Consider the following 19,038-nt stretch of genomic DNA (forward strand, 5'->3'; position numbering starts at 1 on the left):
ACTGAGGTTGCGTAGTGCTACACGGTACTGTAGTGTTGACATTTAGGGCTATAGCGAGGTCACCAAGAGCTATAGAGAGGACGTGTACTGCTATAGCAAGGTCGCGTAGTACTATAGAGAGGACGTATTGTACTATAGTGTTGACGTGAGGAGATGAAGTGCTATAGTCTGGAAGCGTAGTGCTATAGTGAGGATATGTAGTGGCTACAGATATGTCGCGTAGTACTGTATAGATGACGCGTAATGCTATATCGAGGACGTGTAATGCTATAGTAAGAAAGCACAGTGCTATTATGAGGACTTGTGGGGCTATAGTGTGGAAACGTGGTGCTATAATGAGGATGTGTAATGATATAGTGTGGAAGCGTGGTGCTATAATGAGGACGTGTAGTGATATAGTGTGCGAGCGCTGTACTATAATGAGGAGGCGTTGTCTGAGGAGGCGTTGTCGCGTAAAATTTTGACGTCGTAGTTGTCAGCTACGTGCAGCGAGCCCCTGTTACATCTACTTCTTTCCAGTCTCAAGTCCACCTGTCACTAAGCCTGCCACATGCTAGCTGAAGGTGGCAGGGCCTTGACCCGAGTAAAAACATATGCCATTGCGAAACACAACGCGTGGGCAAATGAGCGTCTCGTACTCCAGAACGTATCTGGTTCTATTTCTGTGCTGTGTATGACAACATCTAATTGGCACTAAAGATTGAATAAGCTTTCTACGGAAATCTCTTCCCAAAGACTTTGAAAATGGTACTGGTTCTGCCTCGCTTGAGCCTCAGCACTGAGAGGTTAGCGCAAGGAAACATGACTAGTTGGCCCGGCGTCAGTGTAATGTGACTGTGTGCTTAGTCGTGTATCTGGTGTCTTCGGTATTATGCTTCAGTGGCGGTTGCACTTTCCACCTAATGACTACACGTCGTCATATGACTGAGCATTTGTTATGTACGATGTCAAACCCCCAAGCATTCATTCATTCTTTCCTTCAGTGAATCAACACAGAACTCGACAAATTACCGGGAAACATGATTCTAAAAATTTACTTCATATATTTATTTATTTGATTATTGTTTGATGAAGCCGTAGACAAATAAATATTTGTTTTCATATACATGTGCGATGGCGGTCAGTTTAGGATGGGGGGGGCATGGAGTGCGTCAATCACCGGGTCAATCACAGACATCTGACGAGTTACTGACGGGCTTTGCCAAGTGTTATGCTTACAAACATGCGCACTATATTCGTGAAACACGAGTAAATGATCAAAAAGGTAAAAATACGTGTATCATTTTACTAATTTAGTATGTTCTTGCTGTTATATCGTATTATCCAGGCACTTTGATTTGTGTATAACAAAACTTTTGTACGTTTACCTTTCAGTTTTACTATTTGGTATAAGGAAACAAGCGATAAATCTTCAAAGCTCATAGCAGGGTGCAATTTACTTTTCAATCTTGAAGTACCGTTATAAAACCTTTATGTAAACAAACGAGAGTATGCGTCTGACTCTAATAATTCACCATGCAGTCTAGCTGAATGTGTATTGTATACGCTACTTTTTAAACATCATGTTTTAAAAACGGGTGTAAAAACATTAATGAATCATTATGGTTTAACGCCACATGGCAATATTTCGGACATATCGTGGTCAAGTAAGAACATGCTTAAGCCAGGTCATTATAGACCGTAATTAGACCATTCTCGTAGCGCTTGTTTCATTATTCGATGACGAGTATATGTACTTTATTAACGTACTGAGCAGAGTGGATTGATGCGGTTCATTAATATGTGACCTCTAATCAAAGGCATTAGCGGACTTTCCGTTGAGCAAGTATATGAGTGGCAGAGGGTTGGGCTAATAGTTCAACATGATCAACGGACTAGCAAGTGAACAAACAAGGAGAGCACAGAAAATTGTCATGTGCCAATTGAATGAGAAACAAATGAACGGTTGGTGAGCTAGCCGTGACGCACGACCTGCGAATGTCATTGACTAAGGTGTGATATTGGATCCCCGCAACCAATCGGTCTGCCAGTGTCTGTGCTCCCTTCAGGAGGAATCTTCCAGTAGAAATCCAGGTAATCAATGACTGTGGGCCTATTGTCGATCAGCCAATCGAATGAGAGCGCTATAAAAGTGTCGTCCTGGCGAGGAGAGCTGGAAGTAAGCGGTAAGGTTTAGATCGCAATACGACCCCCTCTTTTACTTGATCTTCCTCACGAGTGCGGACCATGAGTGGACAGCCTCAACTTTCGTACTATGGATTCTTGTATCCTCTCTACAAACACTAACAAGGTAAGTTTTTGGGTGTTTTCTTTAAAGAGAGTAACAACTGGTCTCTTTTTAAATATCTTTTTGCTTCTTTACGCTCCCCAGTACTTTTGAAATTCTTTCTCTTGCCTTGATGGACTTCAAAAATCTTTGCTGGTACACGATGTATAATAGCTAGCACACATGCATTGCCTTGGCGTACCTTTTTGCATTCTTGCTGAGTTGTTTGAAGTTTCCAGCGACTGACTGTGAAAAATCCAAACACAACGCCGTTTGAGTTTAAGTCTTCCGGCAAGCTTAGTTTCACAGAAACCACAATAGCATTTGACTTTAAATCGAGAAGTAACCAACGCTTTAGTGACTTTATAAAGTAATATACTCTTAATATATTTACGCACATAGCGACATAAACACAATTTGTAGACGGGAGTCTAAGTATTTCCACCCAAAGGCTTCAAACTTTCCTATTTTTTCCCCTAGAGAAGCCTTTAAAGTATTACATAAGATACGCCATCGGATGCATTTATTGAACATTCCTTTTGAACTGAAATAGCACCAAAGCCAACAGTTGAGCAGAACAGCTATCCCTAGATTGTGTCATCTCACGGACATGGATCTGTAGGACTGAACGTCTTTCACCCGTGCGGTACTGTCCTGAAGGGTTCAAATCCCGACCAGCATTGTTCAGTAACTGCCTAGTGCTGTGTGCTGATTTCACGTGGGAACGTCACAGTACGTAGCCGCGCAGTACAACGCAACCAAGAATAGACGCCCAGTACCATCCGGTATGGTGCGATTCTGCTCAGTGATGTTGTGTGTAACATTGTACTATGTAGCAACCATACAATCCTGTATTTATATGGGATAGTTGCATGCCGCCAGTGTGAAGTTAAAAACTGAGCGGTGAAGGGGCTTTCTGTTCAGCAGTAAACAGTAACTACACAATATTGTTCAAACAAGTTTTTAACAAAGGTTTAAAAACACTCCTTACAGTATACAGTACGGACTAGTTCGCAGTTCTACGTGACTGTTGTCAAGTGACACACGGTTAAAACTGCCTTTCATGCTGTGTGAAAGCGGCACAGTACGACATACTGTGAAAATATACTGTGAAAATATAATTTATATTCCATTTTAGTGCCGAGATTTAAATCTCATAGCTTTCATACCCATTTGTATGGGTGATTTCCCTGCAGGTAGAATTTCCACCAAACAAAAGTCTCATTGTCGGAGACATTTCAAAATGTTGGTTTCACTATCGAAGTGGAAATACTGAGAATGCATTTGGAATTTCTGGAATATTTTGTACATCTCCCACCGAAAGTGAACTCTACAAGTTGCTAGAGTAGCATTAGTCAGATTTGCGCGTCAGTTATAGTCATGGCGATTGACTCTTTTCGAAGGATCGACAGTAGGCCTAAAAGCAGGAAGAAGATTTCACATATTTACCACGAGTTAATCACTGGTAAATCTCAGAATATATGAACAATTCGTGTAAGCATTTATTAATAAATCCGTGTTAATAATGATAATGATGTTTTTAGAGCGGTGATGTCTAATAAATTCCATCTTAACATCAACAAAACCATTTCTGACTTGTCAAAATTTTAAAATATGAAATTAAAGCCTTTTTTGCGGCTTTCGAAATTAAATTTATTCACTTCATCAGTACTATCTTAAGACAAATGTTTCAAAATTTCAATTTCCAGTACCCAAAACTGAGCATTCTGACGAGTTTTTAAAGTTTGTCTTAAGTCACAAACAGCTTTGTAAAATCGGCTTCTGTTACCGAATTATGCATGCTTAAGCTAGAGAGAATGTAAGTTGTTACTTTTACCTGAACATTTTCAGTAAAACCCTCACTGAGGTAAACTGACAAGAGGCCAAATTTCACCGGTTACTTGCCTTTTGGTTATTCATATTCCTCAGATGATTACTGTCAAATGTTGGTATCTGTTTGAAAATGGAACACTACTCGGATCACGTACCTCTCAAACAGTATTCGAAAGGCAAACTGATAACAACTGTGTATGCTCTGCATGTAAGGCGACACCAACCAAGACTGGTTAGAGTTGATACCTTTTTACATTATAGTTCAAGACTGTATAACAACTACTGTATCAGTGTTACTGGGACTGGGAGCAGCACGTATCCTTTTACAATATAATTAAGCAGTTTACATCTATGTCTCCCACAACACTTTTCATCGGACTTGATCCACGTTGTGTAATGCTCTTGACGCTACCCTGGCATTCTTGGAATTATGACCAATGCGGTGGAAAGTCATTTGGTAATAACGTTCGACCTTATTTTACCTTCTTTCATGCGTGTACCCCAATCCACGTTTCACTACTATTTGAGGTAAACACTCAATTAGGAAAGCAGTTTTGCCAGTTTCTCGCCCACAAATAATTACGACACAGTTATTTCACTCCATCCTGCGTGTAGAAAACGAAAATAAAAACGTAGTTCCCCTCTAACCGAGAAGCAAGGCTGGGATCATTAGCGAACTAATTGCACACAAGGAAAAAAAAAGTCGTGTCTAAACAATAATCTCATTTAATCCGTGGCCAGTCAGCGTGATTTGGCCAGCGCGGTCGTGCCTACAGCGACACCTTGTTTTCTGCCTCCCTTTTTTTACGTACAGCGAAGATATCTTTTGATGTCCATTTTATTAAGCCCCTATGCGATTAATAAACACCCTTCACCGTTATAAAACATAACACGCGGTATTAAAGTAACATTTTTATGGCAATAGACCAACGGTTTCATGCACGAGGCAATCATCTCACATGGCGAAGCAACTGCTCACTCGTCTTAGCTCATTACCAATCAAACCCGCTACCTCGAAGGCACACGCGCACATTGCTCTCGTCACGAAGGAATATTGGGCTGAGGTAGACACGTTTTAACCACCAGGGGGAAGACCGAATGCTTACTATACGATGCAAACGTACGATGGATGTAACGTTCAAAATTCTCTGCTCTGTTTGGACTAATACATAATTTTTGTCATGGTCAGAGCACTTGTAGTAGATGGTAGTGTAGTAAAGGTGGGCATTTGTATCTCTGTGGTGGAGGTGTTTAGTATGCCAACGCGGTGCAATGACCCAGGAACCTCTCGCCAATGCGGTGGCTGTGAGTTCAAGTCCAGCTCAAGCTGGCTCTCTTTCCGGTCGTACGTGGGAAGATAATGCTGGACTTCAAATATTCTTGTACACGGCATAAAACACCAAGCAAATAAATAAATAAATCATTTGTGTCCTCAAATTAGTAGACAAAGAAAGCATTGGTATCCTTTTTTGAGTCTTAGTTGTGATAAGGATCCACCCCCCCCCCCCCCACCCGAGGTATAACTGTTCGAGCGTCTGTCTTCTAAACAGTAAACCCAGGGCTCGGGTCGTACCTAGGACTTTATTTAATATGGGTAATCATCGCACTACATCCCTTCGTGCTTAAGATAAGAGAAATGGACAAAGTACTCTTTTGGTCTAGTCAAGGTTGACTCTAACATCTTAAGTGTGCACCGCAGACTTGAGGTTACGCAGTCGCACAACTTGGATTTCTACGGGAGTAACATCCAGACTGAAGGTATGGGCTTAAACATTTTCATTGGATTACCCAGTGAAGATTAACCTGTAACTGGTTCGAACACTGTCAAGGCTCCTACCACATCAAAGCAAATCGTTGATAATGTGATGGTACGCTCCTAGGGCCGTTTGCAACGGCTTGTATACGTTTGGGGATTCTATGAATTGAAACGGACAATCAGATACTAGCCGTCAACCAAAATAGAGCGTTTTGTGTTAATATTCGCCTGACCAATTCCCAAAACCACTTAATGTCTTCCACCAATACGGTGTGCAATTGTCTACGAAATGAGTGGTAATACTAGTCAGCAACTTTTAAATACCGATGATCAGAAGTCACTACAAGTCACATGTTACTCCTGATTCATTAATACATCCAAGCATAAAACTGACTACTTTCATATTTATGAAAAAATTATTTTATATGAAAAATTCTTTTTTTTTTGACAGCAAGTCAGTCAATCAATCAATCATTTAATTTGTCAACTCTTCTGTGGAAAAAAACGAATATGTTCTTGGTAAGTTTAGCATGCAGCCATTGGTGGAGGGATTTCCTAACTGAACCGAGATCACATTGTTAATTAGTCAGTACATACAGAGCACTCCAGGATTGGCGAACCCGTTTTAATGCTACACATTAAACGCAATAGTAGTTTGAGAAATAACATTGGGTTTTGGAACCTTCTATTCGGCACAGGGTGACAGAAAAAGGCATATTTCAAAAAGATAACAGTTTCATGTTGTTTTATATTACGCTGTTTCTGTACGTGGAACAGTTCTGGAAATACCATATATATGTGACTTAAAGTCTCTCAAACAAGATGTTTAGGTATTGCTGTTTTTGATGTGTGTGTTTTTTTTTGGGGGGGGGGGGATTTTGGTTTTTTTTTTTTACAATTTCCGGACATCTCTTGGGTCTTGCCAAAATATGCACCTGATTCAGAATCGGAATAAATCAAGATACACATCCCCTGGAACAAGGGATATAAATATTCATATGCTATAACTAATTTTCTCCCTTTTCAATTTTATTATGTGAGTGGCATTCAGATTTTTACGAGGTTGGGACTTTGAAATCGACCACTACGCCGCCATCTCTCAATGAATTCAGTTCGTGATACTAGCCAGCCTGGAAGGAAATCTTTAATAATCTTTGAAAACAAAAAAACATCACGTCATAAATAAGGTTCCAATCGTGTGTTTGGCCAGGCATGGAATTTCAGCATGTCCTTGCAAATTTAATTTGACAAATTTCACTTTTCCACATGGCGTGTGATGACATATGGCCCTCGAGAGATTGCATCTTTGAGGACTGGGAAGAGACTGAGGTCCTCATTACAAAATCTCCACACTAAAAAAATATTTTATCAATTTTGCCATGTTCCGCTGATAATAAAATACTGATAGATTTGATTCAATTCCTGGAACGGAGTTCTCGTAGTATATCAAATCTGATCATATTGCAGGCGTGGGCTTGGGGTAGGTAGGGAATTGTCCAATGTTTCCAGATGTCTTAGATTTGATATTTTTTCTGTAGTATTCACGAAAATGTCTGAGATAACGAGGGCGTAAATGCGATTTCATATACGCCTGTGATGCAAAGTAAGACATTGTTTTTTACAACAAGATTATAACTAAACCCTCGTGCGATCGGCAGTCGGGGTATTTAAACACGGTCTATCAAGTAGAGATCAATGTTTGCGATTGTCTCAGATGTTTTCAATTTATTTCTGTATCTATTCGACTTATGTTTAACTTCATTCTCATTTAGTCTTCCACTTATACGATAGCAGTCAAGTTTACCCATGGGTGGATGAAACTGGAATGTCTAGGGTGAACCACCGGTCTGTGGCATGTAACTGGCGAAATGTTTTACATCTGAGACTGTTAAGTCTTAAGACTTAAGACATAAATTGCAAGAACTTAAAATGCCAATCTCACAACAGAAAAACTCCAATTGTGTTTAGTACGTTTTTAATTTTAAACTTTCTAGGACAAAGTGCTTTATCTATACACCTGTTTGAATTTTTGACTTAAGTCCTAAGACGTTAAATAAATACGGGCCATCACGTACAAACATGCAAACCATGTTGGTGGAAGACAAGTAGTCTAAGCGAACAAATTATCAATGGCCACGAGTATTGAGGACTGCTTAGTGTCGCCAAGGCCCAACAAGCGAAGGATTATTCTGAGACCTACAGCTTGAGACGTACAGTATCGTTATAACTATAACATAAAGATGTAGGAATCATTTAAAATGTAGTCGTTTGTATTTCACTGCAGTAGTGGTAAGTCAATAAACTTAAAATTATTCGAAGGAAAGACTCCGTGTGCATGAATGCAAATAACCGTGTTCTGTATAATGGCACGTTACCGTGTTCTGCATAATGCTAGGTTACCTTGATATGTCAGAGGTCCATTACCTAGAAGTATGCAACTTCCCTTCAGGTAGACTCTACGTCAATTGACACTTTTCCTCGTTCTCTAACACAACACATTATGTGACGTATCTGCACAGCCATGTAGGGTTTTTTTTCTGTTGCGCAGCTAACGTTTGAGAAACGCCTGATGCATGGTGGGATCCAAACGCGGTTGTATTGAAATACGACAATGGAGTGTTTTGTGAAAGGACAACAATGTCTTTGATAGTAATTGTTTTAGTGTTGCTTGGAAATATAAAAATAGCCAATGGGTTTATAACTGCATGCCAACAATGATTATCGAAATCATACTTTTTAAACACGGAGTTTCGGTTTCAAGGTGTGGTCAGTTCTTGTAGCAACCGTTTATTATTAGACTTGCCATGATTCAGTTCAAATTTTCTACCCAAGAGATTGGGACATTTCTCCACCAGGTGGCGTGAGCTTTTACAGATGACGTAACATGTGTATTGTACCGTGAAGACTAGCTATGGGGAAGATGCATGGGTAATGGACTTCCGGTTCTGTACACTGGTAGATTCCAATATTGTGCTATAATAATAGACTACATTCTAGCATCGCTCAGACAAGAGACATTCTGTTAAAATTAACGGATTGATTTTCTGAGTGTACGGGAAAGAAAAAATCCTAATCTCGACAACATATGTCATGAACGAGTTATTGGAATAAGACTACTGAGTAGTAATTTTGGATAACGTGTTTATTTCAGTTTCCTGTAGTTGTGTCATTAAATGCATATATTGTTCTGGATCAGTTGGAATTTTCTCTATTTCCATTTCTTGTAATTGTGATATTATTGCACCATTTTGATTTTTTTTTACCTATCGCTGTTGTATTAAATAGGGACTTATGGTGAGTGTTTTCATTAAATTAATTCCATATCAGGGGTAAATCTGTGCAGAACCTGGCAAATTACCCGCCTTCATCCCACACCCCCCACCCCCACCCCCACCCCTCCTTTGCACCTAACAAAGTATGTGACTGAGTTCTCCCAGTTGGTGCTCTTATTCAGTTCGCGACTCGCGACCCCACCGGTCATGGGTCTCAGGTCTGCAGCGACGCTCAATGCCTTTAAACTAATGAGCAGGGAGAGCTACATGCCCCAAGAGAATTATATTTAAGTGAAATTGCCATAGCCATGAATCGTGTAAAAGTCTTGGTGATTCCTTCACTGTGTTGAAACCATATGTGCAAGGCACCCGCTCGCACACTAACCCGTCCCACGAACGTCCCAACTTGTGACATGTAAAAGTGTGGCCGTACAAGCATCGTCTACAGCTTACTGCCACTGTGATAGCAAAAAAGAGTAACGGCGGAGGTATCTGCAAATTCCCTGTCCAACGATGGGATTGAATTCGTGCCGCGTGTGTACCAGGGACTAAAATACGGGTATTGCCGGCTTTTCAAGCTCGTTTGAGAATTTCATCTCTAATCTCATGCAAACACTTTGTAGATTACCTCACTGGATTAAAGCCGTTATACCTTTGCATGTGTTACTAAATGAACTCCACCCCACCAGCCTACTCATTTCTGTAGGCAACCAGTATAGCCAAAATGAAGACGTCATCCCGTCACACTACATGTGCATTCTTACTGATGAGCGAATGTAATATCGCCACTGTTTAGAAAGCGGTGATTTTTTTTCTTCGGGCCCAGAGAGACAAAAAATCTTTTGTTAACTTGACCTTGGGGGTTTGAACAATGCCCACATAGGAGTTAGGCATTTTGTTCAGTATTCATTGCTATCAGTTAAGTCTGCATGACGTCATGATGTCAGCCTCCATTCAGACGTTGTGATCGACTCTATCTTGTTTTTCAAAAAAAAATGCAATATTTCCCCTCTTTATGCATTTTATACCTATATGCTGTATAGCTTGTGGATATAGGTTTTATTACTTGGCGCTGCGGTTAGCTGTCGCTGTGAATTCAAGTCCAGCTTATGCCGGTTTCCTCTCCGCTGGTACGAGGGGAAGGCCTGCCATCACCCTGCAGATGATCTTGGGTTTTCCTCCGGTTCTGTCTGGTTCCCTCTAACAGCGATGCTGGTCGCCGTCTTTTAAATGAAATATTTTTGAGTAGAACGTATAACAATAATTAAAGTGAATATAAATTCAGCGACTAAAGCTGAATTGATTAATAAAGTAGTATTCCAGAAATGTTCTAAAATATTTTAAATATTCTACACCGCTTATCAACAAAATAAATAGGAAACAATCCTCAGTACCTTGCCACTGATTTGGTGACGCCATTTTGCCATATTATAGCTATCTAGTTACGTCACAAAATCTCGGGGCTCTCCCGTACTATCGGTATTAAACAATGTGACGACGAGAAAATGCAAACAAAAACTGTAATACCCAACCAAAGAGTCTCAGCTCTGTTCTGTGTTCAAAGGGCCGATATTATTTTTAGATTGGCGCTCGGTCAAGCCGATGTTCGTAGACACAATCATCGTGTTTTAGCGGCCCTACTCGTCCTCGTCCTGCATGGCTGTAAGCATTTGGCTTAGTTGGCTGTACTGACTTCAGAGAATTTACCGAACATAACAGGACCTTCTGACTGACAACAGACTCACTCATTCAGATTTTGGGAAGATATTTTTGTAATAAATCTAACTTTGCTAAAATAATGCAAAATCCCAATATTTTTCTTAAAGCAATGACTCTTCACTAGTCAGCTCACCCTGAGAAGTTACTGTTGCCTACTACCCAACATGTAGGCATTGTGACACGGACAGCCTTTCTCTGTACCCTGCTCATACATGTGTGGTCCAAAATGCTTCAGTTTAGCATTTAAACTAACGGCAAAATCCAATTTATTGCTTCCATATCTGTCTATTCACTATAAGAAACCACACCAACAATCGAGAACTATTTGTCATGTGACGCTTTCAGTGCTAGTGATTGGTTAAGTTCATTAGGGCTTCTACAACATGGCTACTCGGAGTGAACTATCCGTCAGTGCCATATCCCCTATGCTGAACTTCATCTTCCCGGCTTTTAAAATTTTATGTAATTTTTTTACATGTTTTTCAGTGGTAACTGCGTTATATATCATTTTTATATGTATATATAGTGGCAGACTTTATGGTCCCTGTAAATAAATGAAGTCTCGCTGCCTGGAAGTCTCATGTAACACATGGCACACTCATCTGTATCTCATATAGATGGGTACGCAATGAAGGAAACAGATTAGCTGCCATGTATTATTCCAGCCAAGGTCGTAAGTCGCTGTCACCTGTTGGTTTGGAAGTTTCTGACCATGTCACCAGATAAGTTACCTGTCAGAAGCACATGTTGATATCGCTGACGCTGCGGCATGTGCCAAATGTCATGCATATTTATTTTTATATGTATATATAGTGGCAGACTTTATATTCACTGTAAATAAATGAAGTCTCGTTGTCTGGAACTCCCATGTAACAACTGGCATGCTCATCTGTATCCTATATAGATGGTGACGCAATGAAGAAAACAGATTAGCTGCCATGTATTATTCCAGCCAAGGTCGTAAGTCGCTGTCACCTGTTGGTTTGGAAGTTTCCAATTACAAATACCTGTCTGACCATGTCACTAGATAAGTCACCCATTAGAAGTACGTGTTGATATCGCTGACGTTTGCGGCATGTGCCAAATGTCAAGCATATTACGCAAACGGAACTATACATATTAAGTTCGATCAGTTAGATATCACCTGTCTGTGCATGCAGGTGCAAAAGTAAAAAAATATCAATACATTGAGCAAAATATTGTAATTCACTTTTCTGAGAAAAAGCCTATGTGTGCTGCGAAATATTTTTAAGTCACTTAGCATGAAGTACAAACCCCAGACAGGGAAACATGATCAGATTTAACAAACACAGTTCCGTTCACTCGCTAGTACAGATGTTGTGGACATGAAATTATTTTGTTAATATGCTCTGCGAGTTCAAAGACTATCTCGTGTAAGACTGAAACACGCGATTGCGCTGATACTGCTGTGTTATTGGCTCATTGGGACCTTTGTTTTACATGTATCTGTGTGCCGTTTTCTTCGGTGTAGGCCATAGACCCATTGCTTATAAGTTCGAGGGTTCGAATCCAGTCTCAGATGGTTTGGCTGCTGGCTTAACTCATATTGGCGGCCAAATTAATATTTAATGGAAAATTATCAATATCGGAAAATGGATAAAATTTATCGGTAAATCAATAAAAACATTTTTCACATCTGTTAATATCTACCGATGTCAAAATATTTATCCATATCCATAAATCATTTATCGATATGATCGTAATCGCTAATTCATTTCGATAACTGGCAGGGTTTATCGATATCAACAGATCATCTATCGATATCCATAATTCTGCATTCAAGTTTAGTTTGACCCGTCAAAAAGTCATCGTATCTGTGTTTTTGCCGAATATTTCGGTCATATCACATTTTCTACTAGCATATCAGTCCTGATGACGACATCTTCATGGCGGTACCTCATTGGAACACTACGTAAAGCACCACCCACGCGACTCCCCACCCAGTCAAAGCACATTTCTGATAGTAAAATCTCTTGCAAAGCAAAATAAAATTGTGGCCATTAAAGTTCGCGCTGTATAATCACAGCTGCAGTCCATTTGAGTCTTGTGTCAATCGGCTTTTTTCTTCTTTTTTTTGTTAGGCAGTGAAATTCCTTTCGGGTAGTAATCATTTGAAAAGAAAGGTTAAAAAAAACACCTAACAAATGCTTTATCCATTTAAACAATGCTTAATATCATTGATTTGCATCCTGCTTTAAAGTGTTCATTTCGCTGAATTTTTTGTCAGCATTTTACGACCTCCTTTGGCATTTATCCTCTTTCCTGTTAGCTTGTTGAAAATGACATGATGTCTGATGAGTAATGGAGTTCGCTAACACAAGCACTAACGCCGCTTTTTTTTTTAACCATAAAGCAGCATGGCCTATTTCTTTCCGGGTAGAATCCAGCCATCCACTAAAATGGGATTTTGAAAAAGCAATCGGTTTTCTTGAACAAGCCAGCCAGTCATAAATTCTCAAGTATTGCTCAGTTTCCGAAAAACAGAGTGGTTAATACCTTAGATCATTCTCGTAAAATCCCTGTGTTGTCCAAACAACACTAACGGTAATTTGTAATGGGCTGGCCGACTTATCCGTGTGACCTTAACAAGCAGTTGTGGTGTGGGACAAGGTTTACTATCCAACTCGCATTCTAAACGCGTGTATTATCTGAATTACACGTCTTGTGATGGCGTGCAACGCCTTTGAAAAAAGTTTTGAAGACGACTTGCTGTGGTCTCTATCAGGAAAATTTATGGCCATTTTATAGGCAAATCGCTCTGAAAAAAAGAACCGAATCCTGCTGTACAGAAATATGACAGCATACACATAAGTAAAAATATGAGACATTAATCATAATCTTTATTATTTGACCTAATGTAGCTGTTATGGTGGTATTGACGATTCACGGCTAGGCTGAAATAACTGTGGAAAAAAAGTTCTCAAACCAACAAAAGAACAAACAAAGAATCAACTTTACTGCTTTCGTAGGTACGGGGATCACACTGTCCATATGGCCATAATGAAAATGCATACTTGAAGCGTGATGTTCAAGAGATCATACCTTTAAATTCAAGTCGCCCAATTACACACATATTTGGCCAATTCGAACTCGGAGACATATGGGTCAGGGAAAGGCGAGCAGTAAATGCCTAACTGCCATCTGAATTGATGTTTCATATCAGGTAAGTATATGTCTTATGAATTTATTTCACCTGAATCAGTGATCATTTCCCTACATGTATTTTAATATTTGAAAGTTTTAAACTACCAAATATGTGTAGAATATTTCATGAAGATAGCTGCCAATACAATACACATCTAATGTTACCTTGGTCTGGCACCGAAAGTCAGGCGCTATGACCAGACGCTGGGCTCCACGCTGAAGTACGCTTTATTTCTTGTTCTAGCACTGTGGGAGCTGTCATAGTCTGTCTCCGATCCAGTTGCTGATATTCAGCTGTCTGTAAAATCAGTCATACTGGCTACCAAAATTGCCCTTTCGTTTGTGATACGCAACACCACAAGCTCTAAACATATCTGAATATAGGCGACTTCCTAAAATAAATAGGCCATAGTTACCTTACCCTTCTGGAAGCAAAATGGCGAAACCAACAACACATTCAAAAGATGACATTTGTTGGATGCGCTATGTAATACAGATGCCAGCTATTGGGCTAGAGTATCAGGAATTGGCCTTGGGGTTTAAAGCGTACATAAAGCCAAGAAAAATATATCAAATACGCGTTACATGATCATGAATTAATCTTGGAACTTACAGCATGCATAAAGTCAAGAATAATGTGTCAATTTATTTATTTATTTATTTGATTGATGTTTTACGCCGTACTAAAGAATACTTCACTTGTAAGACGGCGGCCAGCATTATGGTGGCAGGAAACCGGGCAATGCAAGGGGGAAACCCACGACCATCCGCAGGTTGATGGCAGACCTTCCCACGTACGGCCGGAGAGGAAGCCAGCATGAGCTGGACTTAAATGTGTCAATTACACTTTACGTTTACTTTTGAATCCTTGCCAGGTTAACTAATCATGAATTGATCTTCGGACTTATAGTGAACATCAAACCAAGCATAATCTATCAGATAAACTGTTCAATCCATGCCAAGTCAAATGAACACCAGTGTCTCTAATGGAACCGAGACCTAGATTCCATTTGGGTTTGCGAAAAACCGTTGAACAAGTCAGCTTACATTAAATGTTAAAAGAAGTTTTGCATTATAGTTCGGATACTAACAACCAAGGCGCTTGATTTGCCTTCCGTCTCTGTCTGTAAATTTTGACTGATTTGTTCCACTGATGTTTTACGCCGCACTATAGCATGTTTCCCGTATACGAAAACGGACAACTTCACTTCACAAGATTGTTCTATTCGCAAATGACAATATGAACGCTATTTTCAGCGAGATTCTAAGACACATGACACGTTTTTGCGTTCGGTTGTACTGATGGTCAGTTTTGTACAGTAGTTGAGAAAAGGCTTATCTGTTGTGTTTGTTGAAACTGAAGTTTCCATTAGGCTGCTTCACACAAAACCAAAATTTGTGACCACAAATGGTTTGCCTCCTCTTTGCTTTTGTATGGAATTTTCGTGTAACAAAAACGTAACAACAAGACGTATGGTGTGGCATATTACAGAGATGACAAATGAAGTATGATATTGCATGTTACAGAGATGACAAATGAAGTATGATGTTGCATGTTACAGAGATGACAAGTGATGTATGGTTTGGCATGTTACAGAGGTGACAAGTGAAGTATGGTGTGGCATGTTACAGAGGTGACAAGTGATGTATGGTGTGGCATGTTACAGAGATGACAAATGAAGTATGGTGTGGCATGTTACAGAGATGACAAATGAAGTATGATGTTGTATGTTACAGAGATGACAAGTGAAGTATGATGTTGCATGTTACAGAGATGACAAGTGATGTATGGTTTAGCATGTTACAGAGGTGACAAGTGATGTATGGTGTGGCATGTTACAGAGGTGACAAGTGATGTATGGTGTGGCATGTTACAGAAATGACAAGTGAAGTATGGTGTGGTAAGTTACGGAGGTGACAAGTGATGTATGGTGTGGCATCTTACAGAAATCACGCATCAAAATCTCTTCTTTCAGACTTTTGTTAAAACTGACGGAATTCCCTCTCCTCCTCCTCCTACGCGGGCTAGTCATAGCTGCCACTATAGCCAACCACAGGCCGAAATCATATACAGATGATCATGTCAGTAAACGGAGAGACGCTTTATATGTCGGGATTTCAGTTTTACATGAACCATACTAATGCTGTTTGATATAAAATAGGAGTTTGCCACAACGTTGTGCAAGGCCAGCGTTGTCCTCAATGCATTACGTGATCCGGATAGTCCAATTACGGATAATGGTGCTGTACACCACAGAATATGTTTTCACCAGGATATCACCGTATTCAAGCGTTGAATAATTACTGAGAACATGCAGTCTACACATCAAAAGACTGAGGATAGTTTATTATCTCAGAATAAACCCGCAAGGGACAAATAACTAATTTTTCCAACAGCTAATTACAACATATGCCTTGGCATTGAGTTTGTCTAGCCCCAACAGTTATAAATCTCATCGATTCTAGTTTGGGCCCTTTTTTATCGCGGGTTCCGAGTGTTTCATTGATAATAGTGATTATGTGTCATTTATACCATGGTTGTCTTCAGGGCACAGGGAGTGGGCTGACTGGGTCCTGTGTGCGTGATAAAAAGGTATATGGTGAAGAATTTGGGGTGGATTGGACTGATGAGAAAGGGGTTAAGCGGAAGCCTTGACCGGGTTGTCAACGGTTTACTATGATCGATGCAAAATTTGAGTCTTCACTTAATCTCACCGTGCACCTAGTCTCCATTGAAGTATAAAAAAGGGTTCTTCAAATCTAGCTTTCATCTCTACTCCTCCACAGGCTTTTGTTGCTCAGGGGCCAAAACGCGAACTCCGTTGATATTTCTGTGGGTCAAGATACTGTTTCTAAGAAACCACTCTGCTACTATCACATGGTTAAGCGACTGCGCTTAGCAACATCAGACAACTATTTGTCAATAAACACTGTTTCTTGGAGGGAATGCTCTTGCCTCCAGGATCAAAGGCAAGCCAAAAGCAGGTTGACTATACGAAACCCAGCGCGAAGTTACATTGTACGAAGCATTTTATTGCTAATACAAATTGCAAATTTCCACACCGAGACTAATAGGCCCAATGGGTTTTGCATCATGGTGGTAACACAATAGGTTGGCCCGTAATATAAATAATTCAAAGAGTAACATTACGAAGGCAAATCCATAAGGAATTTTTGGATCATATTGGACTATTCACCAAGGAATCTATATGCTGGAGTGTTTCACTTTAACCGTTACATGATCAGGACTGTTCCGCGTCTGCCTGCGTCGAATCACGACACATTTGTCCTCACATAATTCGTTTTAATCGTCTGGGATATTTAGAGTAATAAGTTAGTCTAGTCATCCCCACGTGATTTTGCATATTCAACTAATACATAATCCATGTCATTATATTACGCCATTGTATTATTACAACGCCATGCTAACAGTCGACTGAAATGTCACATCCGGTTTTCTCCCACTATAATGCTGCCAGCCGTCGTATACCTAAAAAACTCTTGAGCATGGTGTGAAACACCAATCAAATAAATAAATATATAAAAAATAAAAGAAATGACATATTCACTGGCTATGGCAGAGTATTGCTACACTGGCAGCAAATATGTAGATTATAACCACTTACGTTCTCGCGAGATGACATGAATGTTTCTAAATTACGTCTCTGGCTTCTAATATTAACGTTAAAGAAAGGATCCCTACCAGCTAGATGGAAAATCGCCTCCGTGTCGCTCAGGCCGATTGCCAGCCTGCTTACAGTGACAGATCGTCTGCGATTTGCTCACAAGAACCTCCCCGGTATGCGGTTGAAGTTGCTAAGTAATAGGTGTAGCTCATGGAATTTCCAAAAATATTCGTGGCTAACCATCAGCGTACTGTTGTCGTTAAAGGTATAGAATACTACCCTTTTCCGTTTTGTCTTACGAATTATATCGTGAATATACGATAGTGTCTTTAATAGACATTTATTACCAAGTAAAACTCATTTCACTCTGCACATTTACCACCGACAACTCCATCACAACACACAGGATAAGTATGCACACAGCCAACAGGTTATACCATCCGCACTGTCAGTTCTGCAGTATAAACCTGTCACGGGCTTTGAAGCTATGCATCAAGCACTTATTGTGAATAAGTGTGAAAGTAACCACAAAACGTCCAAAAACATATTTTCAGGGTTTACTGTATTGGTGGTCGTTACGGTATTTCCTTACCTCTCTCCCACAACCAACCCATCCGAGCCTGCCCCTATCCTCCAATATGCGACTTTCAAGATGTCAGCTATCGGAAGCAGGCAGTCATCCTACATAGCGTCATGACACCATATTATAAAAGAGGCGATGGTTTTTTATTCGTTTTATGTCGATGTTACAGAGAAGCCCACATGGGGTCATCACTTCCAAAAGTAAAGTTCGTAAGGAACTCACTTATGTCACGGTATTTAGAGTAGACAAATAGAGTAGATTTACTTCCAAACAAATTCCACCCACGTGCTCAGTCTGCTTAATGACCAGTAAATCTTTCTTGCCTATGGAGACCTGTATCTGCACGACAGAGGATCAGTCCGCACTGATAAATAATCTTGACTTTATCTCGATCTCTTTCCAAGATAGGTACTCCATGAGAAAATATTAGCTCCGTAACTGCTCCGGTTAATGAACTTATATATTTATTCGATGCATTAACGAAACCGTCAGTAATGGTTCACAGCCTGTCGCTTTGGGCTGGAGCCGTCAGGTTTATGTGAACCTTTATCACCTGACAGTAACCATTGATTATTGATAACCCATCAGGTAAAATCTGCTCTGTCAATATTATACCAGGACAGTACCTTATCCTCGACCCAGAGGGAAGGGTCTAGCGCATTAGAACCCGAAGCTACATCTCATCAAGATCAGGGACTAGATGACAGTTATCCCACAGTAATATTTCTGTTTGGCAAGAAAAGAATAACACCCGTCTGCCGCATTGACTACTGGGTGTAGAGAAAACATCAGTCATGTTTTTCAGGTGATCAAAATAA

At 40.1% G+C, this 19,038-nt stretch overlaps 1 protein-coding gene across 1 annotated transcript in view; it reads left to right on the forward strand.

The window, feature by feature from the left end:
- The first annotated feature begins 744 nt into the window (after positions 1-744).
- The window catches only part of LOC135479821 (uncharacterized), a 35,731-nt gene continuing 17,437 nt past the window's right edge, over positions 745-19,038 (forward strand). Inside the window, exons 1-2 of the mRNA XM_064759726.1 lie at positions 745-785; positions 2,171-2,290. Coding sequence (XP_064615796.1) covers positions 745-785; positions 2,171-2,290 — 161 coding nt within the window. The remainder of the gene's footprint in view (positions 786-2,170; positions 2,291-19,038) is intronic.

This window comes from Liolophura sinensis, chromosome 12 (assembly GCF_032854445.1).
Source record: "Liolophura sinensis isolate JHLJ2023 chromosome 12, CUHK_Ljap_v2, whole genome shotgun sequence".
In the NCBI taxonomy this organism is placed as follows: domain Eukaryota; kingdom Metazoa; phylum Mollusca; class Polyplacophora; order Chitonida; family Chitonidae; genus Liolophura; species Liolophura sinensis.